General features: G+C 41.2%; 3 protein-coding genes across 4 annotated transcripts; all 3 read right to left on the bottom strand.

Moving 5' to 3' along the window:
- Nucleotides 1-1,892: 1,892 nt before the first annotated feature.
- Nucleotides 1,893-6,871, bottom strand: LOC110979863 (uncharacterized). The gene is made up of 4 exons (XM_022235987.2): nucleotides 6,458-6,871; nucleotides 5,969-6,106; nucleotides 3,781-3,934; nucleotides 1,893-3,294 (listed from the first exon to the last, which is right to left on the bottom strand). Exons 1-4 carry the CDS (start codon nucleotides 6,579-6,581, stop codon nucleotides 3,222-3,224), a joined length of 489 nt encoding a protein of 162 aa, XP_022091679.2. The 5' UTR covers nucleotides 6,582-6,871; the 3' UTR covers nucleotides 1,893-3,221.
- Nucleotides 6,872-8,466: 1,595 nt separating this feature from the next.
- Nucleotides 8,467-13,108, bottom strand: LOC147796108 (uncharacterized). The gene is made up of 4 exons (XM_087148696.1): nucleotides 12,852-13,108; nucleotides 11,173-11,310; nucleotides 10,565-10,721; nucleotides 8,467-9,620 (listed from the first exon to the last, which is right to left on the bottom strand). The coding sequence occupies exons 1-4, from the start codon at nucleotides 12,928-12,930 to the stop codon at nucleotides 9,545-9,547; spliced, it is 450 nt and encodes a 149-aa protein (XP_087004822.1). The 5' UTR covers nucleotides 12,931-13,108; the 3' UTR covers nucleotides 8,467-9,544.
- A 2,873-nt stretch (nucleotides 13,109-15,981) lies between these two features.
- Nucleotides 15,982-21,446, bottom strand: LOC110980129 (uncharacterized). 2 transcript variants are annotated; one of them, XM_087149088.1, is made up of 4 exons: nucleotides 21,275-21,446; nucleotides 17,785-17,922; nucleotides 17,444-17,600; nucleotides 15,982-16,727 (listed from the first exon to the last, which is right to left on the bottom strand). In XM_087149088.1, the coding sequence occupies exons 2-4, from the start codon at nucleotides 17,849-17,851 to the stop codon at nucleotides 16,655-16,657; spliced, it is 297 nt and encodes a 98-aa protein (XP_087005214.1). In that variant the 5' UTR covers nucleotides 17,852-17,922; nucleotides 21,275-21,446; the 3' UTR covers nucleotides 15,982-16,654. The 2 variants fall into 2 exon arrangements, with proteins under 2 accessions (XP_087005214.1, XP_022092185.2); XM_022236493.2 differs by lacking the exon at nucleotides 21,275-21,446 and adding an exon at nucleotides 19,882-20,133.
- Nucleotides 21,447-21,592: the final 146 nt, after the last annotated feature.

Below are 21,592 nucleotides of genomic sequence, written 5' to 3'. Positions count from 1 at the left end.
TAAAAATGTGATATCCCAACATTCTTATGTAAATATCAGTAAACTTGCTCTTAGTCCTACGAACATTTACAAACAATGCAAGGCTCAGCAAAGAAAATTTGAATGAAGCGATAGGAGGAGCCAATTTTTTTGTTGGTTGGTATTTTGGTTGTCACATACTCATGCCCTCATTCAGAGATGCAGATGAGGGCCTTTGTGAGGGTCTCTGCAACAGCCTTTTTCTACTAATTCGAAATAACAAATTACTTGAGCCTCCAGATGGCGCTGTTTTGCGTTGATTCCCACGTGACGCGTGATCGAGGCACGCATGCTGTATACGTTATCGCACGCTTAACTTGCGTCCGTTCACGAAAAGTGAACCTCTGGCAATATCTTGAATTTCGATTGAAAAACCTGAGGCCAACCTCTTCCCCAGAGTCAACAGGCGGCGCTATTTCAGTCCGATTTGGCACTGTTATCTATGGGCGCGTATTTGGTGCAGTGCACCATATATTGGCCTACCTGTGATTTTCATGGCAATAGCGCCTAGCACCTGACACTTCTCTTTGATGTGGAGAAACTAATGTAGAGTAGTTTCGGCTGTGAGAACCACCGTTACTGTACTACAACACATAGCTGCAGGCCAGTAAATAGGCCGAAAACTGCATGCGCTGGCGAAGCCGCAATTTGCATGCACTCAAATTCTCTACGAAATAGAGCACTTTGTGGCCGATGAACTTGAAGATTTGTAGAAAACGAATTCCAACTTGTTTCTGAGAGAGATTTAGATTTGGAGGAAATTGATGCCTGAAAACGGTCCATTTTTCGACTTGAAGTGTATATTTATCGTAGGCATCAATATTTCTAAATGTCAAGAGCCTTCAAGACTGCATTTTAGGGGTGAGCTTCCGTGGAAAACAATATCTTCAAAAAAAATCGGTTAATGAATAGAAACTTGAACAGAAAATGAAAAATCGTAGCATGGGCTTTAATTTGCTGTGCGTCTCGAACGTCTGAGAAACCTGTAAATATTTCGAAATTCAGGTATTTATCACTGTTTGCTAGCTACGGTAACTGGCCTGCGATCACACAAACCATTTAATGAGCGCCATCTAGGGGGCAGAGTTGATCAGTACGTAATCTTGTTTTTTGTCGGATTAGTAATTCGTTTTTTCGAATCAGTAATTCGTTATTTCGGATTAGTAATTCGTTATTTCGGATTAGTAATTCGTTAAAACGAATTAATGTCAGGTTAAAATGTATACTCCATTGGTACAACTGGGCTTTCGTGGTACACAATTAATAGCCTACACATTAGGAAGGGCTTTGCTTTCATGTCTTAATTCCCAACACTCTATGTGTATACGAACTCGACTGAACGCAGAACTGTGTAATAGGCATATCATAGAGCAAAGACTGCATTCAAAGTTGCAGATCAGTAACTAACCTGCCGTAGATATGACCACTTCAAAAAATCTGGAAAAAATACAAGTTTCTCTGGTGTTCACTGCAGGACATATCAAATTAAAGCTCACTTCCTCATCTTCGTTTCCCTTTTAATTTTCAGTTGCTTAACGAATTCTGTACAAAGAAAATCGCCCTTCCAAACAGTTACAAGGCCAAAGGCCACTCTGTAATTTGATCCTTACACTCCATTGCATAATGAGCGATTGGGAGGGCACCGTTTGGTCCAATACTCCAAATCCATCCATCGATCCACCCTCATTTACAAACTGCAGTCTATGACGAACCACTAAATCCACGGAGATTTTGGGCCTGTTCACTGGCACGTCTAACCGTTAAACCACAGCGCCTCGCATTACAACTGCAAAGAGGGTAGCCCCTACAGCCCGAGAGATGACCCCTGGTTCGCGCGTCTGGAATCCGTGAATTGGACGATAACTTGCGAAAATTCTGTTATTTGAAATTGTCGGAAAGTTTATTCTGGAAAAGCCTTTGTTTGACAGTAACGAGCCGATTACCTGTTGCAAACTTAAAATCGAAAGAGAAACATCCAGACATACCCCACTTCTGAAATTTATAATAATCGACTGTCGATGCACTTGTGTACTGGTGAAACAAAGAAAGAAACAATTCTGCAACTATTCAATGGATAAATGTTTACTTTTTTGTTTAGGGAAGCGTGCTAATTCAATGGTCACAGAGCCACATGAACCACGATGCATCGTATTTCTCATAACAGTAATTTACAAGATCGATTTTTAGAGTAAAATACGATTCTGACAAAGTTCGAATATACATTCGGTTGGATCATCTTTTTCTTTTTTCTTCTTTAAACAACACCTTTCTTTTAACACAAACAGGGAAAGATCACAAAATTCTCAAGCGTTTGGAGAGCATGCTAAAAGAGGCAACAAAGTAGCAATGACAGACTGTCACAGTGATGAAAAGCCAAGGATAACACCCCAAATCCCTTGATTTATACCGTGAAAAATGACGTTTCGAGAAAAGAAAGGAAACAGCTTCCACGCAAACCATCTTCGGGGCAAAAAAAGTATAGACAGGAATGCGGACTCTGAAGAGGAACCCATTAAAAAAACCACAACGAAACAAAGACACAAAACCACAACCCCCTAAAAAACCCAAACCCACAAAAACCAAGCAGATGAACAAATAATGGCAGCAATAATGTTTTGGGTTTTGTTCTTACCGTTTACCACCGCAACAACAAACCTATTGGGCATTGAGAACAACGCGTGGTTAATTTCCTTACACTATGAACAAATGAGCAATGAGTTAATCCACAGCGTGGGCTAATTCGATAGATGTTGACTAATTTCAAATTCCCATTATTTAGATAATGATTTATTTAGATAAATAAATTAGATTTATTTAGATAAATAAATGAAATGAATAAATGAAATCTAATGAATCTTATTGTGCAACGACACGTTTTCAATTTTTGGCAGATTTCTCCGAGAATGCAGTAACGCCAAATTTGCTTTCTTTTTCTCTGTCGTGCTAAGTGCACGTACAATTCAAGGGGCATCATTCGTTTCTTTTTTTAAAAAGAACGTTTCCTATTAAGAAGAAAAATATATCTGCCGTATGTTACTCTGTCAGGCGTCTTTGGAAAAACAAGCAAAAGGGTTAGTCTAAAAGTTAATTCAAATTTTAATCAAGAGACATGACAGGCAAATCGAATTTTATTTTCTGAAAATAATTCCACAGAGGCCATTGCACCGTTGAGGGCTCCACATCCGGTACGACGCCCTCGCGTTTTAGTTATTTTTGTTATACATGTGCACGTGGATCTTGTAACTGTCGCCATCCTTCTTCCAAATTATCAGCTCCCTGAAAAAGAAAATCCAAATGAAATGTCTTGAAATGATTGTGTGACCGATGTCCGGACTTTAATAGCCATGCTTAGTCGAGTCTTCTGGGATTTACGCGCCTCAGACCACGTCACATGTGGTTCCCAGAAAGGCGGGCTCGAGAATACTCAGCTCTCACATAGTGATGGGGCATAATGAACATTTTGATTTGGCCCTGATTGTCAGTTTCTTCATTTCGGTGATGAAAATTCTTGATACAGAAGCAACTTTTTCTCCCATAATACCTTGGCTCTTTACGTACTGTTTCATCTTAGTTACTGCTAACAGAAGAGGCTCAACAAAGTTAAGGACTTTAGGGACGCCACAAACAATCCTTTTCACTCAGCACAGCCCGTTAACAGCGCTGCCATGTCTCCCATCAGAGATGCACCGGACATTTTGGACCCGAACCGCCAAAAAGTTTGAAATCGACTTTTTCTATCAATTTTGGATGTTAAACACTCACTTTCCATCAATGACGGTGTCGCCATTCTTGTTCGTTGCCTGGAAGTTCCCGCGATGGTAGACGTAAGAGGCGCTGCCATCCATAGGCGTCACTTCTTCAATCGTCTTGGTAACTGTCCCTACGCCATTGATCCAGCTCATGAGTTGTTCCACGGCTATAGGGCGTTGGGGGAAAATAAACAAATAAATAAACAAACAAACAAGAAGAACAGCACATCTACTGAGACAACAAACAAAAATACGCAGAACATAAACCAAACAGCGTTGACTGGGATTCCATCCCTAATAATGGGTTGTACGGTAAAGGCTGACACCAAGGTACAAGCGGGTCAGAATTAGCGGACGGTTGCAGCATTCTACGGTGGGATATCCAACTGATTTCACGGCAAAGAAGTAAACAGGGGGATAAGGTTTCAATACCAAACATATTTCAAACCAATAATATATTTAAACTTAAATTTGACCCACCTTTAACAAACTCTTGACCAATATAAGAGGATAAAACTGTCTCGTATCCATGAGGGTGCCAGAACGTTTTAACGCAGCGGGCATCATCAAATCGCAGCGGGCATTAATGCGTGTAATAGCACGTTGTTGAATAGGGAAATTGTCTACAGTATGAATTGTGTATTAACCGCGGCTGTTGCCATTTTTTTCACTATTAACTCGTAACGTTGCGGTTCTGTATCCCCATCCCGTTATTATGTCCTCTGCACCCTGTAGGCCTAACCATTAAATCCGCAGAGAAACCAAGGTAGTAAGCTTTGACCCTACTGCTGTTCTATCTTTCAGTAACAAGCCGCATGGAATAGCCTCAGGCTTATAGCTAACCCCGCTATACCACTGATCTCTAGACACTGGATAGGCAGCTCTGCTCTGCGAAATGAAGCGACTGCGTGGCCATCTTAGGTTATTCAATACGATGGCATTTTCCCAAGTCACCGGCTTTAGCGCCGTGCACGAACGCGCTGAAGTTGGAGGTCATTGTACTGAATATCCTAAGATGGCCGCGTGGTCACTTCAATTCACACATGGCAGTTACTGCTGAGCTGCCCATCCAGTGCATAGAGACATGGAGGAAGGAATAAGTGGTGGCTACCAATTTCCTCATTACTTATGCAATGAACCTAATGGGACTTGCGCAGTTAATAATTTTCCTCTGTAACATATATGACCCAGGCACGTGCCTGGGCCGTTTTCCAATACTCCACTTCGGCTCCGTCTCAGGCTTCAACTGTTTTTTAACTAGCTGACGTTGAAGCTGTAAGCGCAGTAATCAGTCTAATAGTGTTACAGAACATCAAATAAGATGTAAGAAAGCAAAAAATTACAGTAATCCAATGTAATTTAAACGCTTCAGGCCCACAACCGGGGATTGGTTTTGGGAACGAAGCCTGAGACGGAGACGAAGCCTATTGGAAAACGGCCTTGGAAGGTCACGACGCTTCGAAGAAGCCTGACGGCTTTTACAGAGGTCGTTTATGTGTCACAGGCAGGGCCTGGGCAAGCCAGCCAGCCGTTACGTAAACATTTGTCTCTGCCATCTGGAAGATGTTTGTACACATTCCAATGGGAATTGTATTTCCTATTCTTATGGGAGTGTATTTCTGTTTGTCTCTGGCTAAACCCTGTGCATAAAATTTCCGTAAAATAACCTGCAGATTCTGCACAATTTTAACTAGGAGGCCTTCGCTCACCATCTCACAGGTGAGGATGAGGGAACAGCTCCCCTCTCCCTGCGACGTGAAATTTTCACAAATTTGGTGTTTGGATAACTGAAACACACTACCTGAAGCACTCATTGAGGTATTACAGTCAAAAGAAAAATAATTGTAAACATATATCAAAGAAGATGTATTTGGGGAGGCAGACTCCGCCCCCCCACTATTTTACCAACTGAGTCACTTTTTTATCAAAACTGGTAAAATTTATTTGTGGTAACGGATGTTTTATCATGAGAAATAGTACTTCCAATGAAACGTTGGACGAATTTTTAGTTACTGTATGTGGTTAACACAGAATGGAATTTCAGGCTTCTTTGAGACATATGTTTCACAGCCTATAAACTCTGACGGCATGTTTACAGTCTTCAAAACCAAATTAGAGGGAAATCGAGGAGGGAATATCCCGCTTTTAGCCGTATCACGGCCAGTGTGGGTATTTCAAAAATTCGAAGGAAGGAAACTTGCCGGTATGTCCAGTAGCAGAGGGTCCGCCTGGTGGCATGTAAACACACTGATCGTCATACAACTCCATGACACTGTCCACACTGTTTTGTTCAACGCGAGCAACCCACTCGTCGTCCAAATCCTCAATCTTTTGTTGCACTGTGTGTGGATAATTATTATACCAAAAAGAAAAACCTTTCTGAGAGAAATCAACTTCTTTGTACGGTGATTGCTCGTCCTAGATCCTAGTCACTTTATTTCTGAATTTGGGTGACGACTTTTACGTCTTTGATATATGATAGCACAACCACTACGCACATCTTACGAGCGGCAGTTTTGATATAAGGAAAATAACCGATGCTGTACACGATATGTACAAAAGGAATAGTTGAAAGTGCAAGATGAAAGTTTTAGCAGTTAAAATCAGTTTTAATCTGTGTAATTTCTGCAACATTCACACAAACTCGAACACTCAAACTTTGAGTGAGTAAAGCGAGTGTGGATACCTACCTGTTTGGTCGTCCCCACCTGCGCGGCCAAAGATAGGTTGCCCCAATTTCTTAATTGCCCAGGTGGGATGTGCTACTAACAACTCAACCAGCAGGAAGGCAATCAAGCACGAGGAAGGAGACATGATGATACCAGTCAATGAGTCAGTCCTGTCCGAGAAATCCAACTTGAGTTAGAAGTCTGCGTGTGGCCCCAACGCAACCACAGGGTGATTGTACATGTACTTACATGATAGTGGCGGCGGTCCTTTATATGGGGCCTACCGTTTGTATGCATTTCTAATGAACCCAACGGAAACAGCCCCAAAATTATCGGTATTACTATGAACAGTTGACGTGTAACAGCTGGTAGACAGAACCCGGGTATGCAATCAGGAAGACTTCACAAAAGCCGGGTGTTTAACAAAAAAAAAAGTTAAAGAGCATAGACCTTTTCACTAATGAATTCATAATTATGCACGCATGCACACAAATGGCCTCGGCGGTAAGAAGCGTGAGCGGGCCATTGAAAAAGTACAGGGATGCTACTTTGATGATCATTTTCTCTCAGGTTTTCTGGCTTTGTTCATTTTTGTCTTCAGAAAATCCCATTGAATTGTTTTTGCTATTAGTTTCTAATCTAAGCGGGTTTTGTAGTGCTCTATAAAAAGACTTTATCATCGTTATTTTTCCTGTAAACAAAAGATCGCCGTTTCCTGATGTGGCCCCCTTCCAACATTAATTACATCATATATACTATATATATATATTATATATTACAATTACATTGTATATAGTTACATAATCTATGAGTGGTTACAGTAAGAAAATTTTCTTATTCCAACAGGCTGTAAGTGTAAGCCAGGTTCGACCCGGTGTAGCTTTTAAGTTTTTGTTTTATTTTATTTATTTTTAACAGGCTTATATGGTATTGCTTTTCCTTTAATTTCTTATTGAGGCAGAATCTAGAATCAGACAGGTTTGTCCGTATTCTGGGCCACGTTTATTGTTGACAGGTTTTTAACACTTTTCAGCCGTATTATATTTTATTATAGAAATAAAAGCATGATGTATACAAGTTACCGGTACAAACTTGTACGTTTAAAACCACACCGTCGACAATGTAATCCTGCTGCACCACGCTGTCTGCAGTTTAGTATCGCTCGATTGCACACTATTTTCATCAAATTCATTAGTTTCTGGCATGGTCATGGTCTATAAAAGGCCATCGTGGACCTTTTCACTGATAACTTCAAAGTGACAAACGCATGCACATAAGCGGCCAAGATGGAAAAATGGGCAAGAGGCCCACTCAAATATGTTTTAATTGGTGCACACAAAAATTCAACGTCATTTTCTCACAGGTTATGCAGAATTTTGCACTTGTTTCTTCAGAATATACTCTCTAAAATCACGAGAGCTTTTACTTTCTGAACTAAATTGGTCTATAGGAGTATATACAAAAAAGAGAGTTATGAAATTTCTTTCTTCAACAGAAATCAGCAGGGAGTCCTTCCATGAGCTTCAAAAACAAAGCGTCTGATTCAGGGAACCATGCACCATTTAGGCGCGTGCAGGGCAAGTTCGATCAGCGGCAAATTGTTAACCACTGGCCGATTTTCCCTGATGCCCGCTAAATATTTAATGCATAGGTTACCAGTGAAAATCGAACTGGAATGATGAATGGAGTTTCCGAATCTCGGCTTCAATGCGTTTCGTCGCTCAGACTGTTTTTATTCTCTCACTTTGAATTTTTAAGCTTAATTAATAAAAATAATATTTTGCGAGCAAACTTGACCGTTAACATGTATTGTCGTCTTGTAGAGGAAAGTAGCTTCCATTTACTTCCAACACCAAAAGCGTACAAGTGGTTTGAATGTTAAAGACGAAGTTTAAGACGGGGACGAAGCCGTCATTTTAGAAATGACACTGGTCTTTCGCACATGCGCAAAACGTTAAATAGATTGGTGCATATGGGTACCCCGAATCGCGAAGTTATTTATTAAACACACTCGGAAAGGAGCCCTGTTAAATTATTTTAACCTCGTACGCTCCGAGAGAAAGCAAGTTGTGATTGTTTATTACGTTCATCATACAGCAACCCACTTTTATTTGAGACCAGAAATAAAAAGCTATGACGATACCAGAGGGTTTCCTGAAAAACAACTGAATAGACCCTGATAATTAATTTGAGGGATATTGACCGTTGAGTTAGTACCCTGTACATCTTAATGAGTGCTTGAGCATTTACCGCCATAGCCATTTAGGCGCAGGCGTGCATAATTAGGATTTATTGGCGAAAAGACAATTCCCAGACATTTTGTTTGCCTCATTTCGTCAGAGATAATTTCACTTTATTCTAACTTAGAGGCTATTAACTGTTAAATGGTTTCAATATTTACCACATTCAAAGGATTTATTGGCTACTTTGTTGTTATCACTGCTAAAATGAAACCAAATCTTTCGGTTAAAGAATTAGACCTACGCGATGCTTGGTAAATCATTCTGTATAACTAATGCGCATACCCAGGGCTCTATAGGTGCATTATAATCATTTTATTCTGATTATTTATTTTATTCTGATCTGATTCCTATTCCCTCACTTTTATCTCCTTTGCTATAGAGGGACTCAAGGACAATACATGTACTATTATGAAACTTCAAAACCTAGTAAAGGAAATTCTAAAGGTAACGATGTTTATTCTGTGGGCATTGCGATAAAAGAGCAACAGGACCAGTGACGCAACATATGTTTCATGCAGACTCATTTATTTCGATAATCATTGTGTGTCTCTTAAACACGATTTGACAAAGATTATACGTACCATAGGCCTACTTATGTAAAGTTTACTTTTTCTAAGTTACCATTCCATCCTTTGACACCAACCGAAAAGACACCGATTTTGTTTCATATTCAGAGTATTGCGTCAGTCGTTTGCGATAGATAAATTTTGCCGCTTAAGAAGGCGAAGTGGAGCTCAAGTAGAATTCAAACAAATTTAAAGTTCAAATTTCAACCAAAAGGCATTTGCCGTGATTTTTTTTCCGTATGTGCCATCAGCAGAGATATACTCAAAAACCTGGGCGTGGTACCATTATCCTCGTGCATTTAGCTGGTGTCGGCGCAATACGCGTGGACGTGGATCTTGTAGCTGTTGCCAACTTTCTTCCAAATCATCAAATTCCTATAAAGAAAGGAAGATGTTATAGACGAAGTGTACAATGAAGTGCTATGTGGTGCCTAGCATTGTTCTCATGGGTGCGATATTTGCTGTGCTATGTTACTTTTCCACCCTCCCGTGGAGCACAGCCGTATGCAGACTAGCGCCAACTGCACTGATGCGCCAACTGGTGCGCTGATGAATGGTAACCGCCATTTTGTTTCCACGTTTGCGACGCTCATGTCGCCACTCTGACATACACTCGAGTAGTGCGCCACCAGTTACCTGCTCTCTCGCCCCGGTACTGGATCACTAATTTTGCATGATCAAACATTGACAGGGTAGCGACTGGTTGTGCATGAACACTGTGGTTCGCGTTTTTTAGTATAGAAACAGGGTCGATAGGCGGGGCACTTTGTAAAATAAACTTTTAAATCTTCGTTGTCACATTTCATGTATAGATATAACAAAATGGGAAACAGAGTACCAGTAGCTGTATACGAGGTGGACGGAGACGGCTTTTCGCGCAGAAAGTTGTTTTGTTTTACTTGTTTTCCTTCCTTCTCAAATCCGAACCGATACTCTGAGGGAGTGGACTTTAGCTCTGGTCCTTTTCGGATTTCGCACGCGCATTTCGTGTTCTGTAAAACCAACACTGTCCTCTTCAAATATGGTCACTTGCAACACGCAACAGTCTTGAAAAAATAAAAATAAACATCACCTATCACGGTGGCTTTTAGCGCCGCCACAATATCCACAGGACGTGTCTGGTATAGAGGGTATGCGTGGATGCCATCTTGCAGGTCAGCGCGTTTGCTCCACAGGGTATGCACAAAGGAGGTTTGTGGAACGAAAGAACTGCCCAACAAGATGGCTACCACGCAAGGCCTCTATTAACACTAACCAAATGTGGAATTCCGACATTATCGAACACATGTACAAGCATTACAGCATCGACAAGAGCTTACTTTCCGTCATACACGGTGTCGCCTTTCGCATTTTTCCCAGAGATTTCCGAGCGCTGATAGACGTAGTTGGCTGCGTCGTCCATGGGCGTCACTTCTTGACTTGCGAAGTTGAACGTCGTCAAGTCTCCAATCATGACAGCGATGTATGGCTTTGAAACTGTGTGGAGATGAAAGGAAAAATCGCCACTAAGAAGAAGACGAAGAAGTGCATTTTTTTCCAACTAAAATCTAGTGTTGTAGTCGAGTACTTTTTTTGCCGAGTACTGAGTACTGCCGAGTACTAAGATTTCGGAGTGCTGTGAAAATCAGAGTACCTCGCTAGCCAAGAACATGTGCTGGTTTTCCAAGCACAGGTGCTTGTGCTTCCGAGTAAGAGTACTCGCTTCTTTGACTATAAGTACGAAACAAGTACTCTGAAATGATACTCGATACAAGTACTCTGAAATGGTACTCGAGTACGAGTACTGAGTACAAGTACTGTACACTTCTAAATTCAGAATGTATACCGGTACATTGCAAGCTCTTTTGCAGATAAATTGTCCGGTTGCCAGTTCGGTAATTTGCGACCTCAAAAATAGGTATGTGGGTGAAAAACGCCAGAAACTTACGGCTTTTCCCAGAAATGGTCTCGAAGCCTTGCAGCATCAGAGTACACTCATCATCATACAACGCCATGACGCTGTCCACGTTGTCTTCGTTAACAGCATTAACGTATTGAGTGTTTAAAGATGTTATCGTTTCCTGCACTGAATATCCAAAGAGAAATGGTATTAAATATTACCCCAGACGTGGAAAACGGCTTAATTATCGTTCTATATGCAAAACGTCGGCCTCTGTGAATTGCCCACGGAAAAAAAGGGTTGAGTGACGCTTATTGGTATTCAAATTTCGAAGGTGATCATTTAAGTCCATTTTCGACCAAAACAAGCAAAAATACAAAACCAAGTGTTTGTAGGGGCCTACTTAGTATTTATCCCACTTTTCAAGGGGGTCATCAGGAGTGTTCAGTGAAGCGCTAGTGGATTTGGCTAGACGTAGGCCTGTATCCCCTTACCTATGACGGGGGAGGGAGAGGCATGGAGCCAAAGTTTAACAGCCCAAAGTGAATTAACTTAATTTGCAGGCATGAGTGCGTGCAAAATTGTAAGGGTACACAACAGAATGCCAGGCGATGCTTCAGAAGGAAGGCTAAAGTGATTCACTGTCTCCGGAAATTAATACTTTGCCGAGAAATCAGGTTAGATCTGACTTACATCTCTTCGTTTTAAAATGTTGCATCACATCGTAATTGTCTCAATACATTGACTTTGTTGGACATACCCACAATGAACACATAACCATAAGAAACAAAACCAAATCGATAAATTTTACTCTTTGAAAATAACACCAAACGGAACTTTTCTACGCAAGTAAAATCTGCTCTAGTGTTTCTTTGAATTCCCATTCTGCGAAGCTGATTTCCAGGCAAAAAAAAACTTAAGGAAACTTGAGACATATTACAACTTCTTTAGGCAGTTTTGCGAAAATGAATGTGATAACGGTTTAATATGCACGTATAAAAGTGAAACACACAACGTTTAATTTTTTTCCGGAAATTTGCGGGCCTAAATTTAAAAAAAAAGCATCTGAATTCTTGAACAAACCACTGCATGGATCACACGGCGCATTAATATGAACACTTGAAAAGGAATTTGAATGCCGATTGGACGAATTTGGCCGAGAAAAAATCATTTAGCTTTTAGTTTTTACCCTTGCTCTGCATTTTTTATCGTAAAGGCCAATAATTGTTGATTGTTTTTGAGACTGATGTAAAATACCGAGCATCACCATAGTAAAGCCACAGCACACGAAAACAGTTTTAGATAAGCCATCTGAAGAGACGGCTTGCGGTACTACCACGTGGATAGATCTCTTTTTGGAAGTGGTAAGGTTCTCACCGGTTCTTATCAAAACCATACCCCTTCCAAAAAGAGATCCATCCACATGGTGTTACCGCAAACCCTCTCCTTAGAAAGCGGTTTTTTGTGGCTCACTGCTTGTCGCTTTTCCTTTTTCCTTCTCAAGTTAGTCGATTACCCGGACAAAAGTTTAAAAGTCTGCTCGATCTGTTTGAAAGCAGAAAATGTCCAATTTTGGAAACAATTAAAAGGTATAAAATGAGTTTGCAGGTTTAAGGTGTTATCCTTACTGTAAAACAAACGACTTCTGGAAAATCTTTTACGGGTATTTTATTCGGCCATGATTTATGCCCACAACATCTCACTTGACCGACTGAAACTGTACAAACCTCCGGCTTGAATGTTCAATGGCTGAGCTACCAGCACCACGACCAGCATAAAGACACTCAGGCGGGCGGGAGAAGACATGATGACAACAGTCAAGTCGATACCAAAGAGGGCGTGACAATATTCGGATTTACAGGTCGGAGACTGCTTGGCTGCAAAGTGTCGAGTCGATATGTGGTACAGGGAAGAGGCCACAGTTCTTTATGTACAGTTTGAGACTTTTTAATTGAACTTGTCGTTTGACCAGAAAGTATTGGCATCCATAACAAGTAACTTAGCAGGTGGTATCATTTTGTCATGGTAAAGCTAACGTTAAGTGACGGCGTCACACACAGCGCATGCTCTCTTAATTCCAATTGGCTAACATGCCAACTTTGCACCATTTCCAGTTCCAAAGCTTCCATTGCAACACCTTGAGAGTGGGCGCGGTTTCAAGTGAAACGACGTCACACTGAAGAACCAGAGAGATATTACTGTTACATATTGAGCAAGATATTTATGGGCTTGTACGTATCACAAAAAATATTTTATGAATATATATTTTAGATTGATCGTTTGGTCGGTTGGTCAGTCAACACGTATGGTTGGCATTTAATGGACCGCGTGGCTACTCAAAAATAGATCACATTCCGGACTTGAAAGTTTGCGGCCTTGCAAGAAGTGAGCGCTTTAAAGGTTGTCTGACAAAGCTATCTGCAAATTCAAAAAGATCAAAGTAATATACAATACCATGATTCTGTATGCACATGACCACTGAAGGACAGAGCTTCAATGGAACATGTGGTTCGCATCCCAATTATAGATGGAAACCACGCGGTGCCTTTATTAAGGTGCCTTCACTGGCCTCGTAAACTCGTAAAACTAATATGGCCTTGTGATAGGGTGAATAATATTTTAAACCAGTTTGTACTGTATCTTACAAAAACGTAACGAAACAAGGGGAATCGATACGGGTAATGTACACACCGGAGTCGCTAGCGCTTGACCAGTTTGAAATCTTTTTAACCACAAATTTGGGACCACTGCAGCGAAGGACATGTCGCGAACGAGAATCGGGAAATGAACGAAGTATTGGAGAATTCCTGCAGACTATCACGGGCATCGGCAGAGGTGGCATATGCGTGCGTTTTTGAGAATTGTGCCCACGCGCCTGCATGGTGGCTTTCACACACGCAGTTGAAATTTTCCTACGAAGACGTCCTGTCCACGGGGCTGGTTGTGCCTGTTCGTTCCACACGACTCTTGTGTGGCCTATTTGTATCACGCGGATTCAGATCGTGATCAGTGATCCAGCATTGGTTCACTGACACCTGAACCCTCCTGGTGGATAATGCAAACCATCTTTGGTATTACTAACGCGATCCAGATCCGTATGAAACAAACATTGGCTTGGTCTCGATCTGTGATCCCAAAGCTGGTTTGCTCTGTCCATTATGCGGGCTCTCTCTTTGGTGCCACCAAGGAAGGATCACTGATCGCGAGTTGGATCCGTTTCACACGGATCAGGATCTCGATCAGTGATCGTTCGTTAGGCGAGTTTGGGTGTCCAGAAACCAACAAAGGATCACTGATCATGATCCAGATCCTGATTGGCTGAAATACGGTCACGTATGCTTGTTAGACGAGCCCTTTTTTGATTCCTTTTTTCCCCAAGAAATGTTACATTTTAGAATCCTGAATAGCATGCAGGGCCACAATTTGCAATAATCCCCAAGTTTCAAAGCTTTACAGTTTTGAGAAAACAGCAGAAATGCAAGGATATTTGAGCGGCTCTTTTTTCTCTTGATTCTGCAGTCAGATGGGCCCTTCGACTCCAGGGTTATCCGACTATTTCTGACGATAAACTGATTGAGAAAAAAACAAATCCCGCCAAAATATAAATTGTTTGAAAATACAGTGCAACATGCAGCTATTATGTGCTAAATGTTCCTGTCCACTGACGCATAATCTGCCATTTTGGCAGAAACCCATAGAGCAACTCCACTCTCCCTGTATACATCTCTGACAAACCCCAGAGCGAGTTGCGACACCGGGTGTCTCAATTGTTAGAACCAACATTTCCGCCAAAAAGAGCCGAATAAGTCACCATCAATCGTATATCTCGTGGCGGCAATTTCTGAAGACATATTTTGTCGTCTTAAGCACGATTTATAAAGTTCATATCTGTTCTCAATATTTGTTCTGCAACATCGAATAAATTCTTGACCGTTTGACCTTTTTCTTTATCACAAACGGGGAAAGATTACAAAGCTCACGTGCGTTTGGACAGCATGCTTCTATGGTGTAGACAGCCAATGGAGGACAACGACGGAAGAAAAGGATACATCTTGAATAAAATATATACTTAATTAAGTATGAGGTGAAAATGCTGTTCAAACAAACATACAAAAATAACAACATAAACAACAACAACAGCAACCACCACCACAATTACAACTCCGGCAAACGATTTCGTCAACAACTTGTTCATCCGTCTTTGTTGCAAATCATGTTACGGGTATTATTCTCGTTGTTTAGCAGCACGCGACCAAGACAAAGATTTGGCACTGGGAACATCCGATCTGTGCTTGATTTTCTTACACTATGAACAACTGAGCAATGACTCACCACTTAACTCGTCTTCTGCGTATAGGAGGTGATTCATTTATGGAGTAGGCTTATGTTTCCGTTTATATTTTGTTGTTATTTTATTGTTCTATTTTCCCCTTCTATTTCTTATTTCCGAACCTCGTCAGGACCTCAGTTGGCAGGCTTTTTGTTTTCCTATAAAGTAAGATTAATATGTACTTCCAACGTAAAAATATATATTGTAGGTTTTTTACGTTTTTTCTGCAATGAATACCGGCTTTTCCCCCTTCGTTTGGTTCAATTGTTTTTTACCCACCAACAGTCTTTCTTGTGGCGTGTTTACAAGGAGTAGACACCAAATCATTTCGCAAATTAGTCGATATTACAATGACACCACGCAACTTTCTTGAAATGCTGATTTTTAAGTATTAAACGAACGCAAATAACTTTCAATTTCTAACATTTTTGAAGGTTATTCTTTATATCCAAGGGTCTCGAAAGCGCGCCATCAGGGGTCAACTTGCAGGCTCTCTTGAATAGCAACAGGAAACATGACGCAACATATTTGTCATTCAGACTCATTTATTTTCAGCATAATATATTGTCCTTTAAATAAGATTTGATACAAAATTTCACCATGCACATCCCGTTCTGCACGTCGGCTTTAATTTTAGTTTTTTTGGCTATAAGTTATTGTTTCATCGTTTACACACGCACCCCTGACGAGTTTATCAATGATTCAGGGTATGGTGTTTTTATAAGCAACAGGTGTATAAAGCAAGATGTCAATATGGAACCAGTGCGAGAAAATTGAAATAAACCTTAATACATGTGTTATGGTAGACTTCCATAATTAAAGATCAGTAATCAGATATTATTGTGTCAATATACATGTAACTGTGGTGAGTGCTTTGAAATGTCCTACGTGCAAACAGTGGGAGACTTTGAGACGCTGGTGGCGGTAGACATGGGTCCTTTGCCGCATTGCGCGTGCTCAGAACTATGCACGTCTGCCGCCAGATCAACGCGCGCATGCTCAGAACTCGTAAAAAGGCCAGACTGAGTATGCTTGTCGACACCAAACGCCTCAAAGTCCCTTTATTAAACCCACAAACCGAATAAACAAACATCTTGGTATTTAGAAGGCAAATTAAAGCTCAAGCAACACTCAAGTATGCAACCATTCAAAATCAATTCAATTCACACGACCTTGACGTGGTACCATACCCTTGTGTACTTAGCTGTCTGAGTTATACATGTGGATATGGATCTTGTAGCTGCTGTCATTTTTCTTCCAGATCATCAAACTCCTGCAAAGAAAGGAATGTGTACAATGAAGGGCTGTGTGCACAATGCCTATTACTTTGTTCCTACCGCGCCATGTTTCACCCAGCATGCCTTGCGCACACGGGGCCAATTTTCTTTCACGAGGATCCGCTCGCCATCAGTGGGCCTGCTTGTTTCACACAAATCTGAATCGCGATCAGTGATCCCAAAGCTGTTTCGTGCTATCCATTAGGCAGCCATCTTACCGTGCTGAATTCCAAAGGTAATACAACGGGGCTCGCATTCCATCGTTATTTAAATCGTTTGTAACATCAATATAGCTTTGAATGCAGCCACAAGTGAGCGAACCAAGGCGCCTTTGTATTCCTCACGGATAAAATGGCCTCCGATGGCTTCAGTCGGTACAAAAAAAATTACAGTGTTGCAAGTGCTATTATTTGTTGCTTTACGCGCGAAGTCCCCTGCGGAATTGTGTGCAGAGTCATACACGAGAAATAAAAACGCACCGAAGTAATTAAGCAGAATCAACATGCATCGATTTCTCGAAGCACAGTCACTTGCAAAACGCAACAGTTCTAAAACACGAAAATAAACTTCGCCTACACTCGCGTGTGGGCCTACCTATACCGCAGCGGCACCCGTTGCCGTCCTTTCCACAGGACATGTCTAGTATCAACGCTTTGAATTTTGAATTCTGACAGTAACGATTACTAGTGTACAGTTTTGACAACATGCTTACTTTCCATCATATACGACTTTGCCATTGGCGTTCTGCCCGGAGAATTTCGAGCGTTGATAGACGTAGTCGGCTGCGTCGTCCATTGGCGTCACTTCTTGACTCGTGAAGGTGACTGTCGTCACGTCTCCGATCATTTTAGCTACGTATGGCTGCGTACCTATCATGGAGATGAAACGAAAAATCTGTTGTGCTGAGAAGGAGATGAAGAGGCGGAATCGTTTTATATAACAACATCAAAGATACTGAGTACAATAAGTCCATGGCTTCGCAAATAAAGTGTCTGATTTCCAATTTGGTAATTTGAGGCTTTAAAAATAACTATGGGGTGAAAGGAAACTTACGGCTTTTCCCAGAAATGGTCTCGAAGCCTTCCAGCATCATAACGCAATCGTTATCGTACAACTCCATGACGCTGTTTACATTGTCTTGGTTAATAGCATTAACGTATTGAGTGTTCAAAGCTGTTATCGTGTCCTGCACTGTAAACCAAAAGAGAAATGGCAAAGTCATCCAAGACACTTTGGGATTAAAGCTATACCCCCAATGTTTCTCTACCCAAACTCGTAAGAGCCATTAGCGGTATAATTTAATAATTCAGTCTCAGTCAATTTCGTACACACACACACACATCAAATGTGTATTTGCCTGCAACTGGGGACCCCCTATTGTTCCTCTTTTGTTTGCACTTTAACTATTTTAGAAAACCACCCATATACTTTGTACACAGTTGTCAATTGGGGACCCTCTGTCAATCGAGGGCCTTATTGTCCTCTATTGTTCAGGGTCCTCAATTGAATGCAGAAACAAACTCACGTGTACCCACACACACGTCTTTCTTTTGCCGACTGGGATGCACTTCAGCTCGGGGCGGATTGTGTCCGCCATACTTCTGAAAGGCTAATGCTGTGCACGCGGTTACAAATTGAAGTTCCACTTGAGTTTGTTAAACACTTGTGCGCCCCTTGTGGGACTGATGTCAGACAGTGGACTGTGTTTAGACAGCCTTGGCGAATTGAAAGCATTTGTGGTAATACGGAACGAGAATGCACTTTTTGAATTAGAAATCATGGGCCTGATTTTGCTTCCATGTTCCTTTCACAAATGAATGTAAACTGATTGAACATTTCAAGCGTTTTTCTGTTTTGTGTTGTATTTGTGTGCGTTAGCATTATCCTCAAGTTTCCTTAACGACAGGAGAACAAAGTAATGTCCACACTTTGTATGTAACACAGGTAGGGGGTTACAAGCGGGTTCTTGCACGCGCTCTGCGTGTCCGCAAAGACCATACAAGCCGTGCTCCGCGTCAAACGCATTATTATACTTTGGCGCGCCCATGAGGTGAGTACCCGAAAAAAAACCCGAACTTTTTTGTTCCGCCCGGAGCGGATAGGAGGGCACTATTTGAAATGGAATTTGGAGCAAAAGCAAAAGATTTGACCTAAACCAAACAGCGCCCTCCTATGGTGTCCGCCATGCTTCTAAAAGGCTATACATAATGCAGTGCATAACATGTCTAACGAAAGGATGCTTGTGGTACGAATGCTGCCAAGGTGATCCTCTTTTTTTTCCAGAATTCGAGTCCTGAATTCAACATTTCATTCTTACCGCGTTTTGCTATCGTTTGCACGAGATTTTACGGCAGACCAACATTTTAGCTGTATTTCAGCAATCGATACATCTATTTGTTCCTTGAAAACTCACATTAAGCTGATATATTGTATGCAAGTAAATCTTCCATTGTATTTTTTGGGGGTGGGGGCGGGAATTCTATTAACAAACAGAGGGGAATTTCAGAGATGAAATTATGGCCTACCTGGGCAGCCAGGCGAAAATAAATGTGATAGTGGTCATGCATGTTCATGCGTGAAGAACACAAAATTTGAATTGTTTCTGAAAACTTTTTGCACCTAAAAATGAAACAAATCAAATTAATTTAAATCTGAATTCTTGAAAAACAAACACTAATAGGAAAAGCCTCCCGTGAATAAGAATCGCTTTAAAAGGAATTTGAATGCCAATGTGACGCATATTACTGCGGAAAGCCTAGAGCAAGTTTTCTCCTTTGCTCTGCAGGGATAAGGTTATACGGACCAGTTGATTGGCAAGTCAAAATGAACACCAAACATTCAGTAGTAAAGCCTTAACGAACAAGAACTAAACCACTTTGATGCCCGTGTTCTGCTCCAAATATGTCAAGTAACCCCCGACAAAACTCAACGTTTTTCAAGTTGCACTTCAACAATGCAAAATGGAAACCAGAAAGTATCCAGTACTGCAATCAATAAAATGGTATAAACTGAATTTGCCAGCTCGAGGTGTTATATAAATCCCTAAAACGACTGACGCCTTGAAAGCATTAGATGTGTAATTATCTGGCATGAGTTATTCACCGAGTCAAGCATCTACGGAGCTTATAGACTGTTTGAAACTGTACACACCTCCGGCCTGAGTGTTCAGGGGCTGAGCAACCAACATTACGACCAGCAGAAAGACGCTCAAACAGGTGGGAGAAGACATGATGACGTACCAGTCAAATGGATGCCCGTAGATTGGCATGCGATAGCGCGGGTTTAACAGAAGTCGTCGAGCTCTGCTTAGCCACAATGCGTCAAGTGGGTGATTGGCACGGGAAAGCGGCGGCACGTCTTGACAGCTTGAACGCATGCATGTATTTTGATGGACCGTTGTTTGGCCAGAAATTATATATCAGTTAACATATTACATATCGGTTAACATATAATACAGGTATAGTTTAACGAATGGCATCAATTTCTCATGACAGTGCAAGTACCCTTAACAAGCTGGTTCATAAGTCATAATGGCGCCATACCTTTGCATGCTCTAACAATTCCAAGGTCGCATAACCGTAACATTACATTATTTCCAGGTGCATTCTACTAAAAATCGGTAAATTCCGTCGCTTGATATTTTTGCGACTCACCGGAACCAGAGCCTTTGGTATCACACCATTTAATTTTGTTCACTGAGGGATATTTAAAAAATGGAACTGGTTGGACTTCAAGCTGTACATTTTCTTTTTTCGTATCCTTCAATGAACAAGATCAGACGGTGTGATACGGGCCAAGCTTTGCATAGTGCGCGCCGTATCGAACCTTTTGGCATTGGATTTGACCACTGACTGTTAAGGCCCTGAGCTTGTTTTTCATGTTAATGTTAAAGAAATTGAAGAAATTCCTGCACTGAGACCAGTTTGGTGGAAGCAAGCAGGTAGGCCTACTCACATGCACCTCAATGAAGGCCATTTATTTTTATGCACCATATGGCTAGAGCCCCAATCTTCAGAATATATTTAAAACAGGGCTATAAACTTGTTTGACTCAAACGCTATCATAAAAGCTATTTTGAACACTGCGTGTCCGCCAGTAGAAAAAGAGGGTGTATACGCAAAATGTATATTTTTATATGGGCGCCACAAAAAAATGCTTCGAGCCAAAAAAAATAAATACAAAATAAAAGAGCAGCTCACTGGAGGGCCGATATAAAGTTTTATCGATCGTCTGGCAAGAGCCCCACTCCCCAGAATAGATTTAAAACAGGCCGACGGACTTTATTGACTGGATAGAATTCCGCACGCCATTCAGCAGAAAAGTATTTTACGAATGGCCTTTGCAATTATACCTTTTACACGGTCGTCGGAAAAACATGGCTGGGAGTTTAAAAAGAAAAAGAAAGAAGAAAAAAAAAGACGTGACTGGCTACTTCTTTTGTATTTATAACAGAGAAAAGGCGCTCTGGGATACAATTTCAGGCTGTATGATCCATATTTTTCCTTCTCATTCCCTCTTTTCTTCTTTTTTGTTTGTTTTTTACCTTTTTAGTGGAAAAGGGGGCTGAACCCCCACGAGCCCTGGATCCGCCCCTGGTATTTTCGTGCGCGTGTTCTGTGACTGACTGGGCCTGTCCTTTCGCTCGTCATGGCTTTGCACTGTGATTGGCTACATTGTGCAAGACCTGTGACCACGAGGTTATCCCTTCCTGTAGCGATGCATTATTTGTTTATTTTTTGGTTCACCAATGGCAACACTTTGGTACAGAGCTTTAAAAGGGACATTGGTGAGAAAAAATGGGGAAAATGTTTGTTCAAACGAGAAAATTCATTTGAACTCCAACAACAACAAAAATCCTTCG

Source organism: Acanthaster planci, linkage group LG18, assembly GCF_054643075.1.
Source record: "Acanthaster planci isolate LZ-2023a linkage group LG18, COTS_SCS, whole genome shotgun sequence".
Lineage (NCBI taxonomy): Eukaryota > Metazoa > Echinodermata > Asteroidea > Valvatida > Acanthasteridae > Acanthaster > Acanthaster planci.
Note: the sequence above shows the minus strand (reverse complement) of the source record. Positions and strands in the feature narration are given on the sequence as shown.